General features: G+C 49.4%; 2 protein-coding genes across 3 annotated transcripts; one reads left to right on the forward strand and one right to left on the reverse strand.

Annotated features, from left to right (window-relative positions):
- On the reverse strand, positions 1–3,050 carry cyb5d1 (cytochrome b5 domain containing 1; the record flags this gene model as incomplete). The annotated part of the gene is made up of 4 exons (XM_084547849.1): positions 1–356; positions 427–645; positions 2,619–2,695; positions 2,930–3,050. 4 exons carry the CDS (start codon positions 3,048–3,050, stop codon positions 126–128), a joined length of 648 nt encoding a protein of 215 aa, XP_084403975.1. The 3' UTR covers positions 1–125.
- A 2,516-nt stretch (positions 3,051–5,566) lies between these two features.
- Positions 5,567–25,854, forward strand: plod3 (procollagen-lysine, 2-oxoglutarate 5-dioxygenase 3). Of its 2 annotated transcripts, XM_084546163.1 has the most exons (19): positions 5,567–5,748; positions 15,844–15,935; positions 16,047–16,183; positions 16,631–16,794; positions 16,873–16,985; positions 17,179–17,242; positions 17,342–17,439; positions 17,723–17,824; positions 17,904–18,035; positions 20,740–20,861; positions 22,148–22,252; positions 22,339–22,464; positions 22,974–23,115; positions 23,194–23,307; positions 23,700–23,771; positions 23,843–23,947; positions 24,603–24,749; positions 24,825–24,950; positions 25,027–25,853. In XM_084546163.1, exons 1-19 carry the CDS (start codon positions 5,664–5,666, stop codon positions 25,180–25,182), a joined length of 2,202 nt encoding a protein of 733 aa, XP_084402289.1. In that variant the 5' UTR covers positions 5,567–5,663; the 3' UTR covers positions 25,183–25,853. The 2 variants fall into 2 exon arrangements, with proteins under 2 accessions (XP_084402289.1, XP_084402288.1); XM_084546162.1 differs by having other exon boundaries at positions 24,603–24,950; positions 25,027–25,854.
- The last annotated feature ends 82 nt before the right edge of the window (positions 25,855–25,936 follow it).

Below are 25,936 nucleotides of genomic sequence, written 5' to 3' on the forward strand. Positions count from 1 at the left end.
CATGACGCATAAATAATAATAAATAATAAACCAAACTGTATGAATGTGAATTCAAATCAAAGAGTCAATCAAAGCTTGTGGAGAACATTTAATTGCTGGTTACGATGCAGGTGTGCAGGTTGTTGTCATCCCTCGGTCAGGTCGTCGTTGAAGTGCAGCAGGATGGCGGGGGTGAACGCGTCTCGGTCCAGTCGCAGCTGCTCCAACTGGTGGTCGTCGTCAGGGACGTGGTTCTCGCTGAGGGTCCTGCTCATGTCCAGATTCAGCCCGTTGTATTTCCAGGTGTAGCTTCGGGCATGAGAGTTGTAGCGCAGGTAACGGTGGAGGATCTCCTCTAGAGTCTCCTCTGAACACACCTGAGAAATATTATCAGTCTGCTGATCCTGGACTCAGTTACCCAGAGTGCACCAGGCGTGAGGCGCTCACCTGTAGCCGCTGCTCCTGTGACGTCAGCGTGTTGACGACTCGTATCCACCGGGTCTTGGTGGACAGCCGTCCCACCTCGTAGCGACCGTCCCGCCACCAGGGCTCCCCGAAGTCGCTGTCCCAGTCGGAGCGGGGCCCGGTGGGGGGGACGTGAACGAAGCGCCCCCTGGGGGTGTAGTACCTCACACAGCTGGTCAGAGGATCCACGTACTTCAGGACCTGAGGACAGGTGTACACCAGGCTTACTGTGATGCTACATTTACTGGTCAAGTTGAAGACATCAGGAGCTCCGCGGTGTCAGCCGTCCTCGGCCCTGCTCAGCGTCTGTACTCTACATCGCTACCATCTGATAGAGATTGATGTCTGTCTGCTTTTATTTACTAGTTATCTGTATTATAAGTTAAAGAAATAAAAACACTGGAATAACTGGAAACTGACAAAAGTAATAATAAATAAAAATAAGTTACTCATGATTAAATCAGACATTACTTTTGAATTGTGGTTCAATAGAATAATTTCAAAACTCAAACTAATGAAACTGGTCCCCTAGAAAAGACATGAATGAAGGTAGCGTGACCATAGGGACGTGTGTCCTGTAGCTAACGTGACAGGTGTGTCCTGTAGCTAACGTGACAGGTGTGTCCTGTAATTAACGTGACAGGTGTGTCCTGTAGCTAACGTGACAGGTGTGTCCTGTAATTAACGTGACAGGTGTGTCCTGTAGCTAACGTGACAGGTGTGTCCTGTAATTAACGTGACAGGTGTGTCCTGTAGCTAACGTGACAGGTGTGTCCTGTAATTAACGTGACAGGTGTGTCCTGTAATTAACGTGACAGGTGTGTCCTGTGGCTAACGTGACAGGTGTGTCCTGTAGCTAACATGACAGGTGTGTCCTGTAATTAACGTGACAGGTGTGTCCTGTAGCTAACGTGACAGGTGTGTCCTGTAGCTAACGTGACAGGTGTGTCCTGTAATTAACGTGACAGGTGTGTCCTGTGGCTAACGTGACAGGTGTGTCCTGTAGCTAACATGACAGGTGTGTCCTGTAATTAACGTGACAGGTGTGTCCTGTAGCTAACGTGACAGGTGTGTCCTGTAGCTAACGTGACAGGTGTGTCCTGTAATTAACGTGACAGGTGTGTCCTGTGGCTAACGTGACAGGTGTGTCCTGTAGCTAACATGACAGGTGTGTCCTGTAATTAACGTGACAGGTGTGTCCTGTAGCTAACGTGACAGGTGTGTCCTGTAGCTAACGTGACAGGTGTGTCCTGTAATTAACGTGACAGGTGTGTCCTGTAGCTAACGTGACAGGTGTGTCCTGTAGCTAACGTTTAAGGTCCACAGGACGGTAGTCAGCCTCCCTGGACGGGACTGCAGGTGGAAGACTGATGACGAGATGAAGAGAAGGATAAAACGAACCAAAGAGCCCAGAACAACTTCCATAGAGATTAGAGATGAACTCTGGAGATCGCACCATGTGGAGACTTAATGGAGGACGGCCGAGGACAAATTATCCTAATGTATATTGACAAGTCACAAAATGTCTGGGACAATGTCCTTCAACAGGTGCACAAGTCTCACTGAGAGACAGACATCACCTGACTGCAGCGATGGCCTCAAAAGCTTGTGAAACAGAACATTCAGTTAAGGCTGCCATCATTCTTGATTATTAAAATGATTCTACTGAATAACAATTCAAAAGTCTGATTGTCACGAGTTCATTATTAGTACGTTTTAATTTATTCTTACTTTTGTCAGGTTCAAGTTATTTTAGTGACCACTGTGGGTTTTTATTTCTTTAATGGAACACCAACAACTCTGAGGACCAGCATGCACCTGGGGGTTTATGGATCTGGGCTGGATCTGGATCTGATCTGGATCTGATCTGGATCGGATCTGGATATAATCTGGATCTGGACTGGATCTGATCTGATCTGGATCTGATCTGGATCGGATCTGGATATAATCTGGATCTGGACTGGATCTGATCTGATCTGGATCTGATCTGGATCTAATCTGAATCAATCTAAAGTTAGTTACCCCCTGCCCCCCCCCCCCCCAGGACTCTGAGAGTCTGAACGTTAAACTGGAACTAAAGTAGCCACTACTGAGTCCGTGTCCAAACATACGTGGACCTAACTGTCCTCAACGTATCTGAGTACTTCCTCCTGATTGAACTGTTCAGAGCTCACGTCTTTGGTTTTGGGGTCAAACCAGCAGCTGATGTCCTTTCCTGCACACTCCATGATGGGCAGCAGCAGAGCGTCACCTGCAGGCGACACAAGAGTTAGCTTCACCGTCTCTATCCATCACTGTCCACTGTTAACCTTCATTAACCACGTTTACATTTGTCATTATTATTCATTTACTCTGCAACCAAAGAGTCCTCTTCCACTTAGAGACGGTGGAGGTTCAAACTGACTCTTTCTTTCTCATAATTACTTTCAGTATAGATTAATCTGGTAAATCCTTTCCTGATCATGGACATGGAACCAATCATCACCTTTGAAGCGGCTCATCAGGGAGCTCAGGTCACACACTTTGCCCAGAAACGACACCCACAGGTCGGCAGCCGTGTTGTGAGCGGACACCTCTGAGGGAGTGAAGTACTTCGGCCGGTCCATCACCTGCACACAGGTAGCATTCAGCTAGCACACAGCTAGCATTCAGCTAGGACACAGCGAGCATACGGCTAGCACACATGTAACACACAGCTAGCATACAGCTAGCACACATGTAACACACAGCTAGCATTCAGCTAGCACACAGCGAGCATTCAGCTAGGACACAGCGAGCATACGGCTAGCACACATGTAACACACAGCTAGCATACAGCTAGCACACATGTAACACACAGCTAGCATTCAGCTAGCACACAGCGAGCATTCAGCTAGGACACAGCTAGCAAACACACAGCTAGCATTCAGCTAGCACACAGCTAGCACACATGTAACACACAGCGAGCATTCAGCTAGGACACAGCTAGCAAACACACAGCTAGCATTCAGCTAGCACACAGCTAGCACACATGTAACACACAGCTAGCATTCAGCTAGCACACAGCTAGCATTCAGCTAGGACACAGCTAGCACACATGTAACACACAGCTAGCATTCAGCTAGCACACAGGTAGCAAACACACAGCTAGCATTCAGCTAGGACACAGCTAGCACACATGTAACACACAGCTGGCATACGGCTAGCACACATGTAACACACAGCTAGCATACAGCTAGCACACATGTAACACAGCTAGCATTCAGCTAGCACACAGGTAGCAAACACACAGCTAGCATTCAGCTAGCACACAGCTAGCATTCAGCTAGGACACAGCTAGCACACATGTAACACACAGCTAGCATACGGCTAGCACACATGTAACACATAGCTAGCATTCAGCTAGCACACAGGTAGCAAACACACAGCTAGCATTCAGCTAGCACACAGCTAGCACACATGTAACACACAGCTAGCATTCAGCGACACATGTAACACACAGCTAGCATACGGTTAGCACACATGTAACACACAGCTAGCATACAGTTAGCACATATGTAACAAACAGCTAGCATACGGTTAGCACACATGTAACACACAGCTAGCATACAGCTAGCATACGTGTAACACACAGCTAGCATTCAGCTAGCACACAGCTAGCACACATGTAACACACAGCTAGCACACATGTAACACACAGCTAGCATACAGCTAGCATACGTGTAACACACAGCTAGCATTCAGCTAGCACACAGCTAGCATACAGCTAGCACGCATGTAACACACAGCTAACATACGGCTAGCACACATGTAACACACAGCTAGCATACAGCGACACATGTAACACACAGCTAGCATACAGCTAACACACATGTAACATACAGCTAGCACACATGTAACACACAGCTAGCATTCAGCGACACATGTGACACACAGCTAGCATACAGCTAGCACACATGTAACACTCCAGCTAGCATACAGCTAGCACACATGTAACACACAGCTAGCACACATGTAACACACAGCTAGCATTCAGCGACACATGTAACACACAGCTAGCATACAGCTAACACACATGTAACATACAGCTAGCACACATGTGACACACAGCTAGCATACAGCTAGCACACATGTAACACTCCAGCTAGCATACAGCTAGCACACATGTAACACACAGCTAGCATTCAGCGACACATGTAACACACAGCTAGCATACGGTTAGCACACATGTAACACACAGCTAGCATACGGTTAGCACACATGTAACACACAGCGAGCATACAGCTAGCATATGTGTAACACATAGCTTGCATACAGCTAACACGCAGCTAATACCTAGGTAGCACACAGCTAACGCGCAGATAATAGCATACAGCTAACACGCAGCTAACACACAGGTAGCACACAGAGACAGCTAACACGCAGCTAACACACAGGTAGCACACAGAGACAGCTAACACACAGCTAACACACAGGTAACGCACAGGTAACGCACAGGTAGCGGTGATAAGGCAGGTTTTCACGGTATCCCACTGACCACACTTTGACGTCCTGTTGTCGCGTTACTATGGCAACAAGCTCCAAGCAGCGAGGGGCGGGGCTTCCACCATAAAGTTTAAATTTTAACTGAATAAATAATTTATTTAGTTATTTTCTGAACTAAAATAAACAGTATGAGTCTGAATGTGATCAATATTATTATTATTATTATTATTAATAATAATGCGTAGATATATTGTTTTTATGCTCGCTGCTGCCTCTCTCCCTCTCCCTCCCTCTCTCTCTCTCCCTCTCTTTCCCCCTCTCCCCCTCTCTCTCTCCCTCTCTCTATCTCTCTCCCCCCCTCTCTCTCTATCCCTCTCTCCCTCCCTCTCTCTCCCCCTCTCTCCCCCTCTCTCTCTCCCTGGAATCCTCAGACGTGGCACAGATTCACTTTCTCCACTTTCACGAACTTTCTGGTAAAAAAAAAAAAATCTCAGCTTCCGTGTTTCCATTTGTCGGCCTCTGATTGGCTCTCGTGAAGTCACTCCGTCCCTGTGATTAGTCTCCAGCCCTGTCAATCAGTCCCTCCTCGCTCCTCATTGGCTGACAGGGCCGTGTTTTTAGACGTCTGCGTCGACGCCTGTTTACTTCTCGCGAGAATCTGAAGGCGGACTCTGATGGAGTGAAGACGATAGTTAACGGAGAAGCGAGATAGAGTGACTGTTGGCGGCGTGAACAGAGCTGGGGACCGGTTTAAAATGTCTTCCTATTGTCTTCTCTGCCTGCTGGCTCTCGCTTTCCTCCAGAGCTCCGTGTCGGCCGAACAGCGGAGACTCTCTCCAGGTAAGGCCGCCCTGCAGGGCACTCAGACCGGCCAGGCGGACCACCATGACCCGCTGGAGCTGGGGGCTCCGGGGGCTCCGGGGGCTGGCTGATGCTAGCTGATGCTAGCTGATGCTAATTACCGTCCGGTTAACGTCTAATTAACGGCTTCAGTGGCAGCACACGGCGGGACAGTGTGTATGTGTGTGACTTGATGAAGAGTTTAAACTTTTTAACTTTGCCCGGAGACTAGTTAGCATGAAGTTTAGCTTGTAACTGATTTATCACAGCAAAACTAAGTCCAAGGCGGCTATTGACTGCCATCACTATTATCAAACATCCAGCTGCTGGTTGAGCTGCACAGAGTTAAAGACAGAGTTAAAGGTTTATTGACAGGGAGACGAGGATGTCATCTGTACAGATGTTTGATTGAGCAAAGATTCACGATCTGATCCGATCCGGTCCGGTCCGATCCGGTCCGATCCGATCCGATCCGATTCTATCCGGTTCGGTCTGGTCTGATCTGATGTGGTCTGGTCTGATCCGATCCGATCCGATCCGGTCCGGTCCGATCCGATCCGATCCGATTCTATCCGGTTCGGTCTGATCTGGTCTGGTCTGGTCTGATCCGATCCGATCCGATCCGATCCGGTCCGGTTCGGTTCGATCCGATCCGATTCTATCCGGTTCGGTCTGGTCTGATCTGATCTGGTCTGGTCTGGTCTGGTCTGATCCGATCCGATCCGATCCGAGCCTCACACTCAGACGGAGGACAGCTGTGTTTGAACAACAGCTGAGTTTGTCTTGTCGGGGGTTTGTTGTCCAACAGCAGAGCTCTGAATAGCTTTCAGTAATGAGACCAGAGCTGGAGTCGGGTGGAGTCGGGTGGAGTCAGGCTCGTCAGGTGGAGTCAGGCTCGTCAGGTGGAGTCAGGCGGAGTCGGGTGGAGTCAGGCGGAGGCTCGTCAGGTGGAGTCGGGTGGAGTCAGGCTCGTCAGGTGGAGTCAGGTGGAGTCAGGTGGAGTCAGGCTTGTCGGGTGGAGTCAGGCTCGTCGGGTGGAGTCGGGTGGAGTCGGGTGGAGTCAGGTGGAGTCTGGTGGAGTCAGGCTCGTCAGGCGGAGTCGGGTGGAGTCAGGTGGAGTCGGGTGGAGTCAGGCTCGTCAGGTGGAGTCAGGTGGAGTCAGGCTTGTCAGGTGGAGTCAGGTGGAGTCAGGTGGAGTCAGGTGGAGTCTGTGTTCCAGGTGGTGGTTGGCTCCAGTCCTTGTGTGGTGCAGCGTTCTAGTCCAGGATCAGTCAGGCTCGTCAGGTGGAGTCGGGTGGAGTCGGGTGGAGTCAGGCTCGTCTGGTGGAGTCAGGCTCGTCAGGCGGAGTCGGGTGGAGTCAGGTGGAGTCGGGTGGAGTCAGGCTCGTCAGGTGGAGTCAGGTGGAGTCAGGCTTGTCAGGTGGAGTCAGGTGGAGTCAGGTGGAGTCGGGTGGAGTCAGGCTCGTCAGGTGGAGTCAGGCTCGTCGGGTGGAGTCAGGCTCGTCGGGTGGAGTCGGGTGGAGTCAGGTGGAGTCAGGTGGAGTCTGGTGGAGTCTGTGTTCCAGGTGGTGGTTGGCTCCAGTCCTTGTGTGGTGCAGCGTTCTAGTCCAGGATCAGTCAGGTGGAGTCAGGTGGAGTCAGGTGGAGTCTGTGCTCCAGTCCTTGTGTGGTGCAGCGTTCTAGTCCAGGATCAGTCAGGTGGAGTCAGGTGGAGTCTGTGCTCCAGTCCTTGTGTGGTGCAGCGTTCTAGTCCAGGATCAGTCAGGTGGAGTCAGGTGGAGTCAGGTGGAGTCTGTGCTCCAGTCCTTGTGTGGTGCAGCGTTCTAGTCCAGGATCAGTCAGGTGGAGTCAGGTGGAGTCTGTGCTCCAGTCCTTGTGTGGTGCAGCGTTCTAGTCCAGGATCAGTCAGGTGGAGTCAGGTGGAGTCTGTGCTCCAGTCCTTGTGTGGTGCAGCGTTCTAGTCCAGGATCAGTCAGGTGGAGTCAGGTGGAGTCTGTGCTCCAGTCCTTGTGTGGTGCAGCGTTCTAGTCCAGGATCAGTCAGGTGGAGTCAGGTGGAGTCTGTGCTCCAGTCCTTGTGTGGTGCAGCGTTCTAGTCCAGGATCAGTCAGGCTCGTCAGGTGGAGTCGGGTGGAGTCGGGTGGAGTCAGGCTCGTCTGGTGGAGTCAGGCTCGTCAGGCGGAGTCGGGTGGAGTCGGGTGGAGTCAGGCTCGTCAGGTGGAGTCAGGTGGAGTCAGGCTTGTCAGGTGGAGTCAGGTGGAGTCAGGTGGAGTCGGGTGGAGTCAGGTGGAGTCAGGCTTGTCAGGTGGAGTCAGGCTCGTCGGGTGGAGTCGGGTGGAGTCAGGTGGAGTCTGTGTTCCAGGTGGTGGTTGGCTCCAGTCCTTGTGTGGTGCAGCGTTCTAGTCCAGGATCAGTCAGGTGGAGTCAGGTGGAGTCAGGTGGAGTCTGTGCTCCAGTCCTTGTGTGGTGCAGCGTTCTAGTCCAGGATCAGTCAGGTGGAGTCAGGTGGAGTCAGGTGGAGTCTGTGCTCCAGTCCTTGTGTGGTGCAGCGTTCTAGTCCAGGATCAGTCAGGTGGAGTCAGGTGGAGTCTGTGCTCCAGTCCTTGTGTGGTGCAGCGTTCTAGTCCAGGATCAGTCAGGTGGAGTCAGGTGGAGTCTGTGCTCCAGTCCTTGTGTGGTGCAGCGTTCTAGTCCAGGATCAGTCAGGTGGAGTCAGGTGGAGTCTGTGCTCCAGTCCTTGTGTGGTGCAGCGTTCTAGTCCAGGATCAGTCAGGTGGAGTCAGGTGGAGTCAGGTGGAGTCAGGTGGAGTCTGTGCTCCAGTCCTTGTGTGGTGCAGCGTTCTAGTCCAGGATCAGTCAGGTGGAGTCAGGTGGAGTCTGTGCTCCAGTCCTTGTGTGGTGCAGCGTTCTAGTCCAGGATCAGTCAGGTGGAGTCAGGTGGAGTCTGTGCTCCAGTCCTTGTGTGGTGCAGCGTTCTAGTCCAGGATCAGTCAGGTGGAGTCAGGTGGAGTCAGGTGGAGTCTGTGCTCCAGTCCTTGTGTGGTGCAGCGTTCTAGTCCAGGATCAGTCAGGTGGAGTCAGGTGGAGTCTGTGCTCCAGTCCTTGTGTGGTGCAGCGTTCTAGTCCAGGATCAGTCAGGTGGAGTCAGGTGGAGTCTGTGCTCCAGTCCTTGTGTGGTGCAGCGTTCTAGTCCAGGATCAGTCAGGTGGAGTCAGGTGGAGTCAGGTGGAGTCTGTGCTCCAGTCCTTGTGTGGTGCAGCGTTCTAGTCCAGGATCAGTCAGGTGGAGTCAGGTGGAGTCAGGTGGAGTCTGTGCTCCAGTCCTTGTGTGGTGCAGCGTTCTAGTCCAGGATCAGTCAGGTGGAGTCAGGTGGAGTCTGTGCTCCAGTCCTTGTGTGGTGCAGCGTTCTAGTCCAGGATCAGTCAGGTGGAGTCAGGTGGAGTCAGGTGGAGTCTGTGCTCCAGTCCTTGTGTGGTGCAGCGTTCTAGTCCAGGATCAGTCAGGTGGAGTCAGGTGGAGTCTGTGCTCCAGTCCTTGTGTGGTGCAGCGTTCTAGTCCAGGATCAGTCAGGTGGAGTCAGGTGGAGTCTGTGCTCCAGTCCTTGTGTGGTGCAGCGTTCTAGTCCAGGATCAGTCAGGTGGAGTCAGGTGGAGTCTGTGCTCCAGTCCTTGTGTGGTGCAGCGTTCTAGTCCAGGATCAGTCAGCCCTCAGTGGTTGGTTGATGTCCTCAGGTGTTGACGCTCTCAGAAAGATGAAGGTGGCGTTTCAAAGCGTCAGACGTGGAGTCGTGCCGTCACAGTGACGGGCTGAAGCCATAGACGGTACAGAGGTGAAGCCGTAGCAAGCAGAGCGCCCCCTGGTGTCAAACACTAGAATACACGTCACAGACATTTATGTCAGGGATGGTTTCTGTCTTTTAGGTCGTAGAGATGATGAATGTTCACGTGTCAGATCATTGGATAAGTTTCGTTTTAGCTATTTGACGCTGTAGAAACAGGATGTGACATAATGACGACTACCGGTTGCCGTGACAACCGCTCCGTGAAGCGGTCCCGTGGGAGCGTGAGAGTCCAGAGTATAGTCCATCGTCTCCTGGTACCAGGGGGAGGTAGAGCAGAGCGTAGTATTAATGAAACTACAACATGAGTGAGTCTGGAGGAAGTGTGGGCGGGGCATCAATATCACGGCTCCACGTGGCTCCGCCCCCAGACCGTACTGATCAGACTCTGGATCCAAGATGGCGCCGCCCGTATCCCCGGGAACATAGAGTCAGTTTGACCAATGAGAGGAAGAGGAGGCGTGGTGTCCATGTTTATATACAGACTATGCTCTGGACCAATGAGAGGAAGAGGAGACGTGGTGTCCATGTTTATATACAGACTATGCTCTGGACCAATGAGAGGAAGAGGAGACGTGGTCTCCATGTTTACATACAGACTATGCTCTGGACCAATGAGAGGAAGAGGAGACGTGGTGTCCATGTTTATATACAGACTATGCTCTGGACCAATGAGAGGAAGAGGAGACGTGGTGTCCATGTTTATATACAGACTATGCTCTGGACCAATGAGAGGAAGAGGAGACGTGGTGTCCATGTTTATATACAGACTATGCTCTGGACCAATGAGAGGAAGAGGAGACGTGGTGTCCATGTTTATATACAGACTATGCTCTGGACCAATGAGAGGAAGAGGAGACGTGGTGTCCATGTTTATATACAGACTATGCTCTGGACCAATGAGAGGAAGAGGAGACGTGGTGTCCATGTTTATATACAGACTATGCTCTGGACCAATGAGAGGACGAGGAGACGTGGTGTCCATGTTTACATACAGACTATGCTCTGGACCAATGAGAGGAAGAGGAGACGTGGTGTCCATGTTTATATACAGACTATGCTCTGGACCAATGAGAGGAAGAGGAGACGTGGTGTCCATGTTTATATACAGACTATGCTCTGGACCAATGAGAGGAAGAGGAGACGTGGTGTCCATGTTTATATACAGACTATGCTCTGGACCAATGAGAGGAAGAGGAGACGTGGTGTCCATGTTTATATACAGACTATGCTCTGGACCAATGAGAGGAAGAGGAGACGTGGTGTCCATGTTTATATACAGACTATGCTCTGGACCAATGAGAGGAAGAGGAGACGAGGTGTCCATGTTTATATACAGACTATGCTCTGGACCAATGAGAGGAAGAGGAGACGTGGTGTCCATGTTTATATACAGACTATGCTCTGGACCAATGAGAGGAAGAGGAGACGTGGTCTCCATGTTTACATACAGACTATGCTCTGGACCAATGAGAGGAAGAGGAGACGAGGTGTCCATGTTTATATACAGACTATGCTCTGGACCAATGAGAGGAAGAGGAGACGTGGTGTCCATGTTTATATACAGACTATGCTCTGGACCAATGAGAGGAAGAGGAGACGTGGTCTCCATGTTTACATACAGACTATGCTCTGGACCAATGAGAGGAAGAGGAGACGTGGTGTCCATGTTTATATACAGACTATGCTCTGGACCAATGAGAGGAAGAGGAGACGTGGTCTCCATGTTTACATACAGACTATGCTCTGGACCAATGAGAGGAAGAGGAGACGTGGTGTCCATGTTTACATACAGACTATGCTCTGGACCAATGAGAGGAAGAGGAGACGTGGTGTCCATGTTTATATACAGACTATGCTCTGGACCAATGAGAGGAAGAGGAGACGTGGTGTCCATGTTTATATACAGACTATGCTCTGGACCAATGAGAGGAAGAGGAGACGTGGTGTCCATGTTTATATACAGACTATGCTCTGGACCAATGAGAGGAAGAGGAGACGTGGTGTCCATGTTTATATACAGACTATGCTCTGGACCAATGAGAGGAAGAGGAGACGTGGTGTCCATGTTTATATACAGACTATGCTCTGGACCAATGAGAGGAAGAGGAGACGTGGTGTCCATGTTTATATACAGACTATGCTCTGGACCAATGAGAGGAAGAGGACACGTGGTGTCCATGTTTATATACAGACTATGCTCTGGACCAATGAGAGGAAGAGGAGACGTGGTGTCCATGTTTATATACAGACTATGCTTTAGACACATCTGAAAATGAAGCAGATATTGTTTAATAGAAGTTTAATATACAAGTGTTTGTTGTTTATGTCCTTGTTCTAATACTCGTTAACTGGTTAATTAAGTAGAATGTAGTCGTCTGTGAATAATGAACCAGCGTTACGGAAAAGAATCCATTCAGAACATTTTAGATTCAGTTTTAGAAGCTTTGCTTCATAAAACGTCTCCATAACAGAGGTTAGCCGTATTATTGAGCCAAACAATGAATGAGTGGATGAGTCCACGGTGAAGACAAACAATGAATGAGTGGATGAGTCCACGGTGAAGACAAACAGTGAGTGAGTGGATGAGTCCACGGTGAAGACAAACAGTGAATGAATGGATGAGTCCACGGTGAAGACAAACAGTGAATGAGTGGATGAGTCCACGGCGAAGACAAACAGTGAGTGAGTGGATGAGTCCACGGCGAAGACAAACAGTGAGTGAGTGGATGAGTCCACGGCGAAGACAAACAGTGAGTGAGTGGATGAGTCCACGGCGAAGACAAACAGTGAATGAGTGGATGAGTCCACGGCGAAGACAAACAGTGAATGAGTGGATGAGTCCACGGCGAAGACAAACAGTGAATGAGTGGATGAGTCCACGGTGAAGACAAACAGTGAATGAGTGGATGAGTCCACGGTGAAGACAAACAGTGAATGAGTGGATGAGTCCACGGTGAAGACAAAGACAAACAGTGAATGAGTGGATGAGTCCACGGTGAAGACAAACGATGAATGAGTGGATGAGTCCACGGTGAAGACAAACGATGAATGAGTGGATGAGTCCACGGTGAAGACAAACGATGAATGAGTGGATGAGTCCACGGTGAAGACAAACGATGAATGAGTGGATGAGTCCACGGTGAAGACAAACAATGAATGAGTGGATGAGTCCACGGTGAAGACAAACAGTGAATGAGTGGATGAGTCCACGGTGAAGACAAACAGTGAATGAGTGGATGAGTCCACGGTGAAGACAAACAGTGAATGAGTGGATGAGTCCACGGTGAAGACAAACAGTGAATGAGTGGATGAGTCCACGGTGAAGACAAACAATGAATGAGTGGATGAGTCCACGGTGAAGACAAACTGTGAATGAGTGGATGAGTCCACGGTGAAGACAAACAGTGAATGAGTGGATGAGTCCACGGTGAAGACAAACAGTGAATGAGTGGATGAGTCCACGGTGAAGACAAACAGTGAATGAGTGGATGAGTCCACGGTGAAGACAAACAGTGAATGAGTGGATGAGTCCACGGTGAAGACAAACAATGAATGAGTGGATGAGTCCACGGTGAAGACAAACGATGAATGAGTGGATGAGTCCACGGTGAAGACAAACAGTGAATGAGTGGATGAGTCCACGGTGAAGACAAACAATGAATGAGTGGATGAGTCCACGGTGAAGACAAACGATGAATGAGTGGATGAGTCCACGGTGAAGACAAACAGTGAATGAGTGGATGAGTCCACGGTGAAGACAAACAGTGAATGAGTGGATGAGTCCACGGTGAAGACAAACAATGAATGAATGGATGAGTCCACGGTGAAGACAAACTGTGAATGAGTGGATGAGTCCACGGTGAAGACAAACAGTGAATGAGTGGATGAGTCCACGGTGAAGACAAACAGTGAATGAGTGGATGAGTCCACGGTGAAGACAAACAGTGAATGAGTGGATGAGTCCACGGTGAAGACAAACAGTGAATGAGTGGATGAGTCCACGGTGAAGACAAACAGTGAATGAGTGGATGAGTCCACGGTGAAGACAAACAGTGAATGAGTGGATGAGTCCACGGTGAAGACAAACAATGAATGAGTGGATGAGTCCACGGTGAAGACAAACAGTGAATGAGTGGATGAGTCCACGGTGAAGACAAACAGTGAATGAGTGGATGAGTCCACGGTGAAGACAAACAATGAATGAGTGGATGAGTCCACGGTGAAGACAAACAGTGAATGAGTGGATGAGTCCACGGTGAAGACAAACGATGAATGAGTGGATGAGTCCACGGTGAAGACAAACAATGAATGAGTGGATGAGTCCACGGTGAAGACAAACAATGAATGAGTGGATGAGTCCACGGTGAAGACAAACGATGAATGAGTGGATGAGTCCACGGTGAAGACAAACAGTGAATGAGTGGATGAGTCCACGGTGAAGACAAACAGTGAATGAGTGGATGAGTCCACGGTGAAGACAAACAGTGAATGAGTGGATGAGTCCACGGTGAAGACAAACAGTGAATGAGTGGATGAGTCCACGGTGAAGACAAACAATGAATGAGTGGATGAGTCCACGGTGAAGACAAACAATGAATGAGTGGATGAGTCCACGGTGAAGACAAACAATGAATGAGTGGATGAGTCCACGGTGAAGACAAACAATGAATGAGTGGATGAGTCCACGGTGAAGACAAACAGTGAATGACTGGATGAGTCCACGGTGAAGACAAACGATGAATGAGTGGATGAGTCCACGGTGAAGACAAACAGTGAATGAGTGGATGAGTCCACGGTGAAGACAAACAGTGAATGAGTGGATGAGTCCACGGTGAAGACAAACAGTGAATGAGTGGATGAGTCCACGGTGAAGACAAACAGTGAATGAGTGGATGAGTCCACGGTGAAGACAAACAATGAATGAGTGGATGAGTCCACGGTGAAGACAAACAATGAATGAGTGGATGAGTCCACGGTGAAGACAAACAATGAATGAGTGGATGAGTCCACGGTGAAGACAAACAATGAATGAGTGGATGAGTCCACGGTGAAGACAAACAGTGAATGAGTGGATGAGTCCACGGTGAAGACAAACGATGAATGAGTGGATGAGTCCACGGCGAAGACAAACAGTGAATGAGTGGATGAGTCCACGGTGAAGACAAACAATGAATGAGTGGATGAGTCCACGGTGAAGACAAACGATGAATGAGTGGATGAGTCCACGGTGAAGACAAACAGTGAATGAGTGGATGAGTCCACGGTGAAGACAAACAATGAATGAGTGGATGAGTCCACGGTGAAGACAAACGATGAATGAGTGGATGAGTCCACGGTGAAGACAAACAATGAATGAGTGGATGAGTCCACGGTGAAGACAAACAATGAATGAGTGGATGAGTCCACGGTGAAGACAAACAATGAATGAGTGGATGAGTCCACGGTGAAGACAAACAATGAATGAGTGGATGAGTCCACGGTGAAGACAAACGATGAATGAGTGGATGAGTCCACGGTGAAGACAAACAGTGAATGAGTGGATGAGTCCACGGTGAAGACAAACAATGAATGAGTGGATGAGTCCACGGTGAAGACAAACGATGAATGAGTGGATGAGTCCACGGTGAAGACAAACAGTGAATGAGTGGATGAGTCCACGGTGAAGACAAACAATGAATGAGTGGATGAGTCCACGGTGAAGACTGAAGCCTCTGCGTTGTGGTGCTTTGCTTCATAAAGTCATAGAACAGTTGTTTGTTTTGGTGGTGATCAGGCGTCCCCTCCCCCATGTCCTCGGCCTCACACTGGACCTTCAGTGAAAGAGTCTGTTGTTAGTCAGGTCAGAAGACACGTTGGGGGAGGACAGGGAGGCTTTTCTCCTCCTCCCCCATCCTGCTCCTCACCTCTTTAACCTTTCAGAGGAATGTTCTGAGGAATTTCACTCTCGCCAAATTCCTTGAAAGGGAGGGAGCAGGGAAAAGTGAGGACGAGCAGACGGGACGCCAAGTCAGGCTGAGACATGAAGACAGGGAGCTTACGCTAACGCTAACGCTAAGGTAGACCTCCACGCTAAATCAGCATGTTCACATCCTGCTACTGAACCGCACGGGGCTTAGCGCTAAAGGGGGCGTGGCTACGTTGGGTTGCTCGCCGTCTACTTCCTGATAAACACCCTGCAGAGGTTTTCATTCGCTGTCCTGTGACGACGAAGATGATGATGATGGGACTGATCAGCTGATGGATGTGTGTTGGTAGAAAATCTGATGGTGATCACCGCGGCAACGGAGGAGACAGATGGCTTCCACCGTTTCATGAGGACGGCCAGAGAGTTCAACTACACTGTGAAGGTAACACAATCACACACACACACACACACAGATGATGAAGATGATGAAGATGATGAAGATGATGATGATGATGATGAAGATGATGATGGTGGTGGTGGTGGTGACCTGCAGGTCCTGGGTCTGGGGGAGGAGTGGAAGGGAGGAGACGTGGCTCGGACGGTGGGCGGAGGTCAGAAGGTCAGGTGGTTGAAGAAGGAGCTCCTGAAGGTGTCAGACAACGAGGACATGGTGGTCATGTTCGTGGACAGGTAACACCATCACGTCTCCTCCCAGCCCCTGTCTTTGTCTTTTGTCTCTCTTCATCTCATCGCCTCCTTTTTCATTCTTTTGTTTTCTTGTGTTTCTTTGTTCATTGGGAACCTGTCTCACCCGTCTCAAATGTCTCACCTGTCTCACCTGTCTCACCCGTCTCAAATGTCTCACCTGTCTCACCTGTCTCACCTGTCTCACCCGTCTCAAATGTCTCACCTGTCTCACCCGTCTCAAATGTCTCACCTGTCTCACCTGTCTCAAATGTCTCACCTGTCCCACTTAGGACAAAGCTTCACGTCAAAAACACTAACCAGAGACATTTAAGCTGGTCAGGTGACTTGTAGGACTACTGTTACTGTTCTGTCCACCGCACTAAGCCCCGCCCTCAAAGCATCTGATTGGCCCAGGGATGACGGCCTCTAACATGCCGCCTCTCTCTGTAGCTACGATGTCATCTTTGCGTCGGGTCCCGATGAGCTGCTGTCCAAGTTTTCCCGTCTGGGTCACAGAGTAGTTTTCTCGGCCGAGGGTTTCTGCTGGCCCGACCAGCGGCTGGCCTCCAAATATCCTGAGGTGCATTCTGGGAAACGCTATCTCAACTCAGGAGGTGAGAAACCTGTCAGCCATCAGTTAGTTCACTGCGGATCTGCAGATATAAACTCTGACCGAGTGTTTGTGTGTTCAGGGTTCATCGGCTTCGCTCCAGATCTCAGCGCTATCGTCCAGCAGTGGAAATACAAGGACAACGACGATGACCAGCTTTTCTACACCAAGATCTACCTGGACAAGACTCAGAGGGTAAACAAGTTCCTCCAAAACAGAGCTGCAGCCCCTACGTTAACACACAGTCATAAAACACTCCTCCTCTCTGAAGCTTAAAGACTTAAAAGAAGTGAATGCCAGACATCTCTGAGAAGAAGAGCAGGGACCTAGGGCGTATAGAAGGGTACTAGAACGGAGAACTTGATTTGATGTTGATTTGTCTCTTCAGACGAAGTTCAACATGACTCTGGATCATCGTTCAAGAATCTTCCAGAACCTGAACGGAGCTGTTGGTGAGACATCCAGACAAGATGAGCCCAGACTCTGATGTTCGAGCTGTCAGCCATGTTGGGAAGTAAAGTCTAACCATCTGAATTAAATCTCTCTGGCAGATGAAGTCGTGCTGAAGTTTGAGAGGGCAAAGGTCAGAGCGAGAAACGTCGCCTACGACACGCTTCCTGTTGTTATCCATGGCAACGGACCTACCAAGGTAACGGACCAATCACAGGGAACAAGAGGGGAACCGTGAGGGTTGGGAGGAAGGAGGGAACTAGGACGGATAGGAGGGAACTAGGACGGATAGGAGGGAACTAGGACGAATAGGAGGGAACTAGGACGGATAGGAGGGAACTAGGACGGATAGGAGGGATAGGAGGGAACTAGGATGGATAGGAGGGAACTAGGATGGATAGGAGGGAACTAGGTGGGAACCAGGACAGATAGGAGGGCAGAGCTCGGTTGTAAAACACACTTGTATTGATCTGTCTCTGCAGCTGCAGCTGAACTACCTGGGGAACTACGTCCCCACAGCATGGACCTTTGAGGGCGGCTGTGGGATCTGTGATGACGACCTGCTGTTCCTCAGCGACGTATCTGTATGGACACTCACCTGATGAACATCACCATGAACCATCACCATGAACCGTCTCATCAGTCTGAACTCTGTGTGTTTAGGACAAGGAGATGCCGCTGGTGTACGTTGCCGTTTTCATCGAACATGCCACTCCCTTCATGGAGGAGTTTCTGGAACGACTTACGACACTCAACTACCCGACAACGAGGATCCGCCTCTTCATCCACAACAACGTACGACTCTGAGGCCTAAAGAACAAAGTGAATCCCAGACAGAGATCAGAGGGAAGTAGGATTGAACTAGGATGGATAGGAGGGAACTAGGATGGATAAGAGGGAACTGGGATTGAACTAGGATGGATAAGAGGGAACTGGGATTGAACTAGGATGGATAGGAGGGAACTAGGCTTGAACTAGGATGGATAGGAGGGAACTAGGCTTGAACTAGGATGGATAGGAGGGAACTGGGAGTGAACTAGGATGGATAGGAGGGAACTGGGAGTGAACTAGGATGGATAGGAGGGAACTAGGATGGATAAGAGGGAACTGGGATTGAACTAGGATGGATAGGAGGAAACTAGGATTGAACTAGGATGGATAGGAGGAAATTAGGAGTGAACTAGGACTGAACTAGGAAGGATAGAAGGGAACTGGGATTGAACTAGGATGGATAGGAGGGAACTGGGAGTGAACTAGGATGGATAGGAGGGAACTAGGATGGATAGGAGGGAACTGGGATTGAACTAGGATGGATAGGAGGGAACTAGGATGGATAAGAGGGAACTGGGATTGAACTAGGATGGATAGGAGGGAACTAGGATGGATAAGAGGGAACTGGGATTGAACTAGGATGGATAGGAGGGAACTAGGATTGAACTAGGATGGATAGGAGGGAACTAGGATGGATAAGAGGGAACTGGGATTGAACTAGGATGGATAGGAGGGAACTAGGATTGAACTAGGATGGATAGGAGGGAACTAGGATTGAACTAGGATGGATAGGAGGGAACTAGGACTGAACTTGGATGGGTAGAAGGGAACTCGGACTGAACTAGGATGGATAGGAGGGAACTGGGATGGATAAAAGGGAACTAGTATTGAACTAGGACTGAACCAGGATGGTTAGGAGGGAACTAGTATTGAACTAGGACTGAACTAGGATGGTTAGGAGGGAACTAGTATTGAACTAGGATGGAACTAGAATTGAACTAGGACTGAACTAGGATGGTTAGGAGGGAACTAGGATGGAACTAGAATGGATAGGAGGGAACTGGGAGTGAACTAGGATGGATAGGAGGGAACTGGGAGTGAACTAGGATGGATAGGAGGGAACTGGGAGTGAACTAGGATGGATAGGAGGGAACTAGGATTGAACTAGGATGGATAGGAGGGAACTAGGGTTGAACTAGGACGGATAGGAGGGAACTAGGATTGAACTAGGATGGATAGAAGGGAACAAGGATTGAACTAGGATGGATAGGAGGGAACTGGGATGGATAGGAGGGAACTGGGAGTGAACTAGGATGGATAGGAGGGAACTAGGATGGATAAGAGGGAACTGGGATTGAACTAGGATGGATAGGAGGGAACTAGGATGGATAAGAGGGAACTGGGATTGAACTAGGCTGGATAGGAGGGAACTGGGATGGATAAGAGGGAACTGGGATTGAACTAGGATGGATAGGAGGGAACTAGGATGGATAAGAGGGAACTGGGATTGAACTAGGATGGATAGGAGGGAACTAGGACTGAACTAGGATGGATAGGAGGGAACTAGGACTGAACTAGGATGGATAGAAGGGAACTCGGACTGAACTAGGATGGTTAGGAGGGAACTAGGACTGAACTAGGATGGATAGGAGGGAACTGGGATGGATAAAAGGGAACTAGTATTGAACTAGGACTGAACTAGGATGGTTAGGAGGGAACTAGTATTGAACTAGGATGGTTAGGAGAGAACTAGGATGGAACTAGAATTGAACTAGGACTGAACTAGGATGGTTAGGAGGGAACTAGTATTGAACTAGGATGGTTAGGAGGGAACTAGGATGGAACTAGAATGGATAGGAGGGAACTGGGAGTGAACTGGGATGGATAGGAGGGAACTGGGAGTGAACTAGGATGGATAGGAGGGAACTAGGATTGAACTAGGATGGATAGGAGGGAACTAGGACTGAACTAGGATGGATACGAGGGAACTAGGACTGAACTAGGATGGATACGAGGGAACTAGGACTGAACTAGGATGGATAGGAGGGAACTAGGATGGATAGGAGGGAACTAGGATTGAACTAGGATGGATAGGAGGGAACTAGGAGGGAACTAGGATGGATAGGAGGGAACTAGGATGGATAGGAGGGAACTAGAATTGAACTAGGATGGATAGGAGGGAACTAGGATGGATAGGAGGGAACGAGAATTGAACTAGGATGGATAGGAGGGAACTAGAATTGAACTAGGATGGATAGAAGGGAACTAGAATTGAACTGGGATGGATAGGATGGAACTAGGATTGAACTGGGATGGATAGGATGGAACTAGGATTGAACTGGGATGGATAGGAGGGAACTAGAATTGAACTAGGATGGATAGTAGGGAACTAGGATGTATAGGAGGGAACAAGGAGGGAACTAGAATTGAACTAGGATGGATAGAAGGGAACTAGGATGGATAGGAGGGAACTAGGATGGATAGGAGGGAACTAGGACTGAACTAGGATGGATAGGAGGGAACTAGAATTGAACTAGGATGGATAGTAGGGAACTAGGATGGATAGGAGGGAACTAGGACTGAACTAGGATTTCAGCTCATATTTCCTGTCATCATCTTGGTTAATAAAATTAACACTGGATCTAGGAGGGATACAATTCTGATCTGATATTTTGTTTGACCTTCCCTGAAGCTGACTAATGACTCTTTGCTCCACTCGTTGGTTCAGGTCGTCTATCACGAGAGGCACATCCAGAGCTTCTGGGAGCGCCACCGGTCTCTGTTCCCCGACGCCCGGCTGGTTGGACCTGAAGAGAACCTGCAGGAGGACAAGGCCAGAAGCATGGCAGTGTGAGTGGGATCACGTGGTCAACCACTAAACATTTAGTTCTGATTGGACGGTGATGAGAAGAAATGGACGTTCACGTGTTTACGGTTGATTTAAGTGAACTGGTTTCACAGACTGAGGTTTAAAGGTGACATAGAATGATTGAACGGGGTATTTATCCTTGATCTGTGATGTGACATGTAGACAACTAAATTTTGGTTGGGTCTGTAATGCCTTAGAAGCTTCCTAAAAACCTCTCTCAGAAAGCTATATTAGGGTGGGGGATTTTAAACGCGTGGTTTTGCACCTATTTGGCGCCCCTTCGGGCTTAACTGGCAACCTCATTATGAAATGCAAGCACTTGACGCTGATTGGCTGCATTTGCTGCCACTTGTTACCCTAGCAGGGGAGGTCAACCAGAGGCTAGTTGAGAGCAATAGACAAAACTCTTAATGTTGAACACAATAAACGGAGTAGATAAGGACATTAAAAGGCTACTATTCCGCTGTCCCGATGGTAACGCTAACGTTACAAATCAAGCCTGGTGTGTTAGTCACCTGTGCTAAGTTATGGTTGATGCTAACGTTACTCTAAAGTGCCAACAGTAGTCTTACACAAACCAAAACGAATATTCTATTTTAACGTTTTAAAAACAATCTAACAACAACTTGATACTTACAGTTTGTACTGGTTGTTGAGGATGATTTGGTAGCAAAGTTGGAACTGCTCCGCTACATAGCATCAAGCGCTGAGAGAAGCCGGCTTGAAATTGTCCCAGGTTTGTAAAACTGTCAGAGGTGAAATGGGCTGAGCAAAGTAGCAGTCTGTGGTTGAATGTAGTTGGAATCCGATTATAAATGAACAGCAGCCACGCATCTCGTGCATTTCTTTCGGTGGGAATGTAATGGAAAGTTTGCACACCGCTTGCACAGCCTGGAAGAGCACACCTCGGAACGCGACTCGCCATTTCGCCTTGAACTCCGCAAGCACTGCTGCAATGTACTTCCCGTTGGAGGCGAGAGGGCGGATGTATGCAAATTATTTTGAAGGGGAGGGAATTGAATGAGAGTGGGGGGGCATTGAGATGCATTGTACGTAATATGTATCCGTTGTTCAGATTGGGCCATTTTCTGGCTGACATTTCTAAAAGAGGAATTTCTATGAAACGGAGATGTTCAGAATGTCTAGCACTTTTCGTATGTTCGTGAATGCGGGCAGACTACCGTTATTCAACTAAGACAAGGTAAAAACGTTTTTTCATTCTCTGTCACCTTTAATAAACACCAGAGTCTGTCATGTGTGTTTGCAGCGAGGCTTGTAAGAAGAATCCAGAGTGTGATTATTACTTCAGCATCGACTCCGACGTGGCCCTGACGAACCCTGACACGCTGCGAATACTCATAGAGGAGAACAAGTAGGTCCTCTCCTCTGCTAGGACACCACCTCCGTGGAGCGTTGAGTGTTTTTTCACCTCACGTCATCGTTTGTTTCCAACCTCAGGTCAGTCATTGCTCCCATGCTGTCCAAGCACGGGAAGCTGTGGAGTAACTTCTGGGGTGCTCTGAGTCCTGAAGGGTTCTACTCCAGATCTGAGGACTACATCGAGATCGTCCAGGCCAAGAGGATGTGAGTGGAGTAGCAAATAAAACCCATCAGATCTGATTCACTTCTGATTGTCCTGGTGGTCAAAGCCTGGGAGTCGTCACTGTTCAGACAAGAACTCAGCAGAGACTGGTGTAGCTCAAGGCTAGCATGGCAGCAGTTAATCTCTGTACAGCTCAGCCAGGCAGGTTCCCTGTAGACAATGTGTGTTGATATGTGTGGATGTGGGGGGGGGCTGTTAGCCTGGTTTAAGACCTGAAGCTGGGGGGAAGCAGCTGTTATCAGATGAATAATGACAGGATGCAGTAATCAGGTGTGTGTGTGTGTGTGTGTGTGGGTCTGTGTGTGTGTGTGTGTGTGTGTGGGTCTGTGTGTGTGTGTGTGTGTGTGTGTGTGTGTGTGTGTGTGTGTGTGTGTGTGTGTGTGTGTGTGTTTGTGTGTGTGTGTGGGTCTGTGTGGGTCTGTGTGTGTCTGTGTGTCTGTGTGTGTGTGTGTGTGTGTGTGTGTGTGTGTGTGTGTGTGTGTGTCTGCAGTGGGGTGTGGAACGTGCCCTACATCACTCAGGCCTACCTGATTAAAGGCAGCGTGCTGCGCTCCAAGCTGTCCCAGGTGAGCCTGTACGTGGACAACGGCGTGGACCCCGACATGGTGTTCTGCAGGAGCATCAGAGACCAGGTAACGGTCCGAGGGTCACGCTGCTGCTACGCTCCCTTCACCTCAAACCGTCCCGCTCACGTTTGACTCCGCCCACAGGGGGTCTTCATGTTCGTGTCAAACCGCGATGAGTTCGGCCGTTTGGTGGCGTCCAACAACTTCAACACGTCGAGGCTGCATCCAGACATGTGGCAGATCTTTGACAACCCTGTGGTCAGACACACACACACACACACACACACAACAATACACACACACAACAATACACGCAACAGTACGCAACAATACCCAACAACACGCAACAAAACACACACACACGCAACAATACACACACACGCAACAATACACAACAACACGCAACAACACACACACACACAACAATACACGCAACAACACGCAACAATACACAATAATACGCAACAATACCCAACAACACGCAACAATATGCAACAAAACAACACGTATCAACACGCATCAACACACAACAACACACAACAGTACACAACAACACATCCCAACACACAACACCACAACACAAAGCCACACATATGAACACCTGGACACACACATGAAGGGAGCTCTGGCTGAAGGTGTGTGTGTTTCAGGACTGGAAGGAGAAGTACATCCATGAGAACTACTCCAAGATCTTTGAGGATGAGAAGAGCTTCGTGGAGCAGGTAACAACACATCCCTCAGATCACCTGGACGCGTCAGCTATCTGCCGTTAATCATGCGATCTGTCCCTCAGCCCTGTCCAGACGTTTACTGGTTTCCAGCTTTCTCCGACAAGATGTGTGATCACCTGGTGGAGACCATGGAGGACTACGGTCAGTGGTCTGGAGGATCCCACAAGGTAACCTCACATCCTGTCTGATCTGTGCCGGTCCTGACCTTCACCTCCACAGACGTCATCGTGTCCAGCTTCCTTCTGTCTGCTATGTCCCATCCACTCAGAGGAAACTGTTAGCCTAGCTTAGCACAAAGACAGGAAGACGGGGGAAACCATTATCCTAGCTTAGCACAAAGACTAGAAGACGGGGTAAACCATTAGCCTAGCTTAGCATAAAGACTAGAAGCAGGGGAAACCATTAGCCTAGCTTAGCACAAAGACGAGAAGACGGGGAAACCATTAGCCTAGCTTAGCACAAAGACGAGAAGACGGGGAAACCATTAGCCTAGCTTAGCACAAAGACTAGAAGACGGGGGAAACCATTAGCCTAGCTTAGCACAAAGACTAGAAGACGGGGGAAACCATTAGCCTAGCTTAGCACAAAGACTAGAAGCAGGGAAACCATTAGCCTAGCTTAGCACAAAGACTAGAAGCAGGGAAAACCATTAGCCTAGCTTAGCACACAGACAAAAGCTGGGGGCGGGGTGGTATCATTAGCCTAGCTTAGCTTTAAAACAGGAAACGGAGAAATCCGCTAGCTCTGTCTGAAATCATTTCCTTGTCCACGTGTCTCCCTCCTCCTTCCTCCTACGCTCCGTCCGTGTCGTCCTGTGTGAAGGACGAGCGCCTGACCGGTGGCTACGAGAGCGTCCCGACGGTGGACATCCACATGAACCAGATCGGCTTTGAGAAGGAGTGGCTCAAGTTCCTCAAGGAATACATCGCCCCCGTAACAGAAAAACTGTATCCTGGCTACTACCCCAAGGTGAGTCCAGAGCCGTCTGTCGTGACCGTCTCCACGGAGACATGTCCTCACGCCCTAACGCTCCTGTCCCCGCAGGCTCAGGCCATCATGAACTTCGTGGTGCGGTACCGTCCCGACGAGCAGCCGTCTCTGCGCCCCCACCACGACTCGTCCACGTTCACCATCAACATCGCCCTCAACAGGAAGGGCGTCGACTACGAGGTAGGCACTGCTCCGAAGCCGCGGACGCTCGGGAGGACACTCCCCGTCTCTCACGCCGTCTGTCTCTGTGTGTCAGGGTGGAGGCTGCCGCTTCCTGCGCTACGACTGTAAGGTGGAGGCTCCCAGGAAGGGCTGGTCCTTCATGCACCCGGGACGCCTGACGCACTACCACGAGGGCCTGCACGTCACCAGAGGGACCAGATACATCATGGTGTCCTTCGTCGACCCCTGAACGCCCCCCAGTGTGTGTGTCTGTGTGTGTGTGTGTGTGTGTGTGTGTGTGTGTGTGTGTGTGTGTGTGTGTGTGTGTGTGTGTGTCTCCTCATCAGAGACACAGGGCGGAGGGGTTGACGTGATGACCCTGAAGGCATCGTCTTATCTCACATCAGACCTCCAGAAGGGATCTGATGAGCTGTGATGATGGAGGAGCCTGAACGCACCGCGGTTGACCTTTCAGAATAAGAGTCACTTTATAAACAAACCTGATACATGCTGGATGTGGTTTTGAAGCCCTTTCAGAATAAGAGTCACTGCTGCCTTAACTGGAGACGCTTCCTGAATCTATGCAAGCAGGTGTGTGAGACCATTACACTCCATTCAACGCTAGAAATGGCCTCATTGGACTGTGCGTGGCGGGGGTCACCGCGGCAACCAGCAGTCATCAGCTGGATGGGAGCGTCTGTAGACGGAGTCTGAACTCCACTTTGAGATATTTTTGACTGTTACTGGGAAAACACTAAAGGTCTGTTTGGTTCCTGTGGTTTCAGAGACACCAGGGAGTCTGAATCAGTCCACTCTGGCTTTGTACAAACTGCATTAAGTTATTTTTTAATGACTGAATAAAGTTTTGAGATTTTAATAATAAACTGGACTGTGTTTCCCTCTTCTACTCACTCCCACGTGTCTGTCAAATATAAATGCTTTATCAGCTGCGTTTCATTCTTTATTCTTAGACGTCTTGTCTCAGAGATCTTCCATCAGATCAG

The sequence above is a fragment of the Chelon labrosus genome, assembly GCF_963514085.1.
Source record: "Chelon labrosus genome assembly, chromosome: 1".
Lineage (NCBI taxonomy): Eukaryota > Metazoa > Chordata > Actinopteri > Mugiliformes > Mugilidae > Chelon > Chelon labrosus.

What these genes read in the sequence shown, in the direction of transcription:
- plod3 (XM_084546162.1), top strand. Translation starts at nt 5,664, where the DNA reads ATGTCTTCCTATTGTCTTCTCTGCCTGCTGGCTCTCGCTTTCCTCCAG. An exon ending in TGTTCCTCAGCGACGTATCT is followed by an intron (nt 17,825 to 17,903) that starts GTATGGACACTC and finishes CTGTGTGTTTAG; the next exon opens with GACAAGGAGATGCCGCTGGT. An exon ending in ATACTCATAGAGGAGAACAA is followed by an intron (nt 22,253 to 22,338) that starts GTAGGTCCTCTC and finishes TTCCAACCTCAG; the next exon opens with GTCAGTCATTGCTCCCATGC.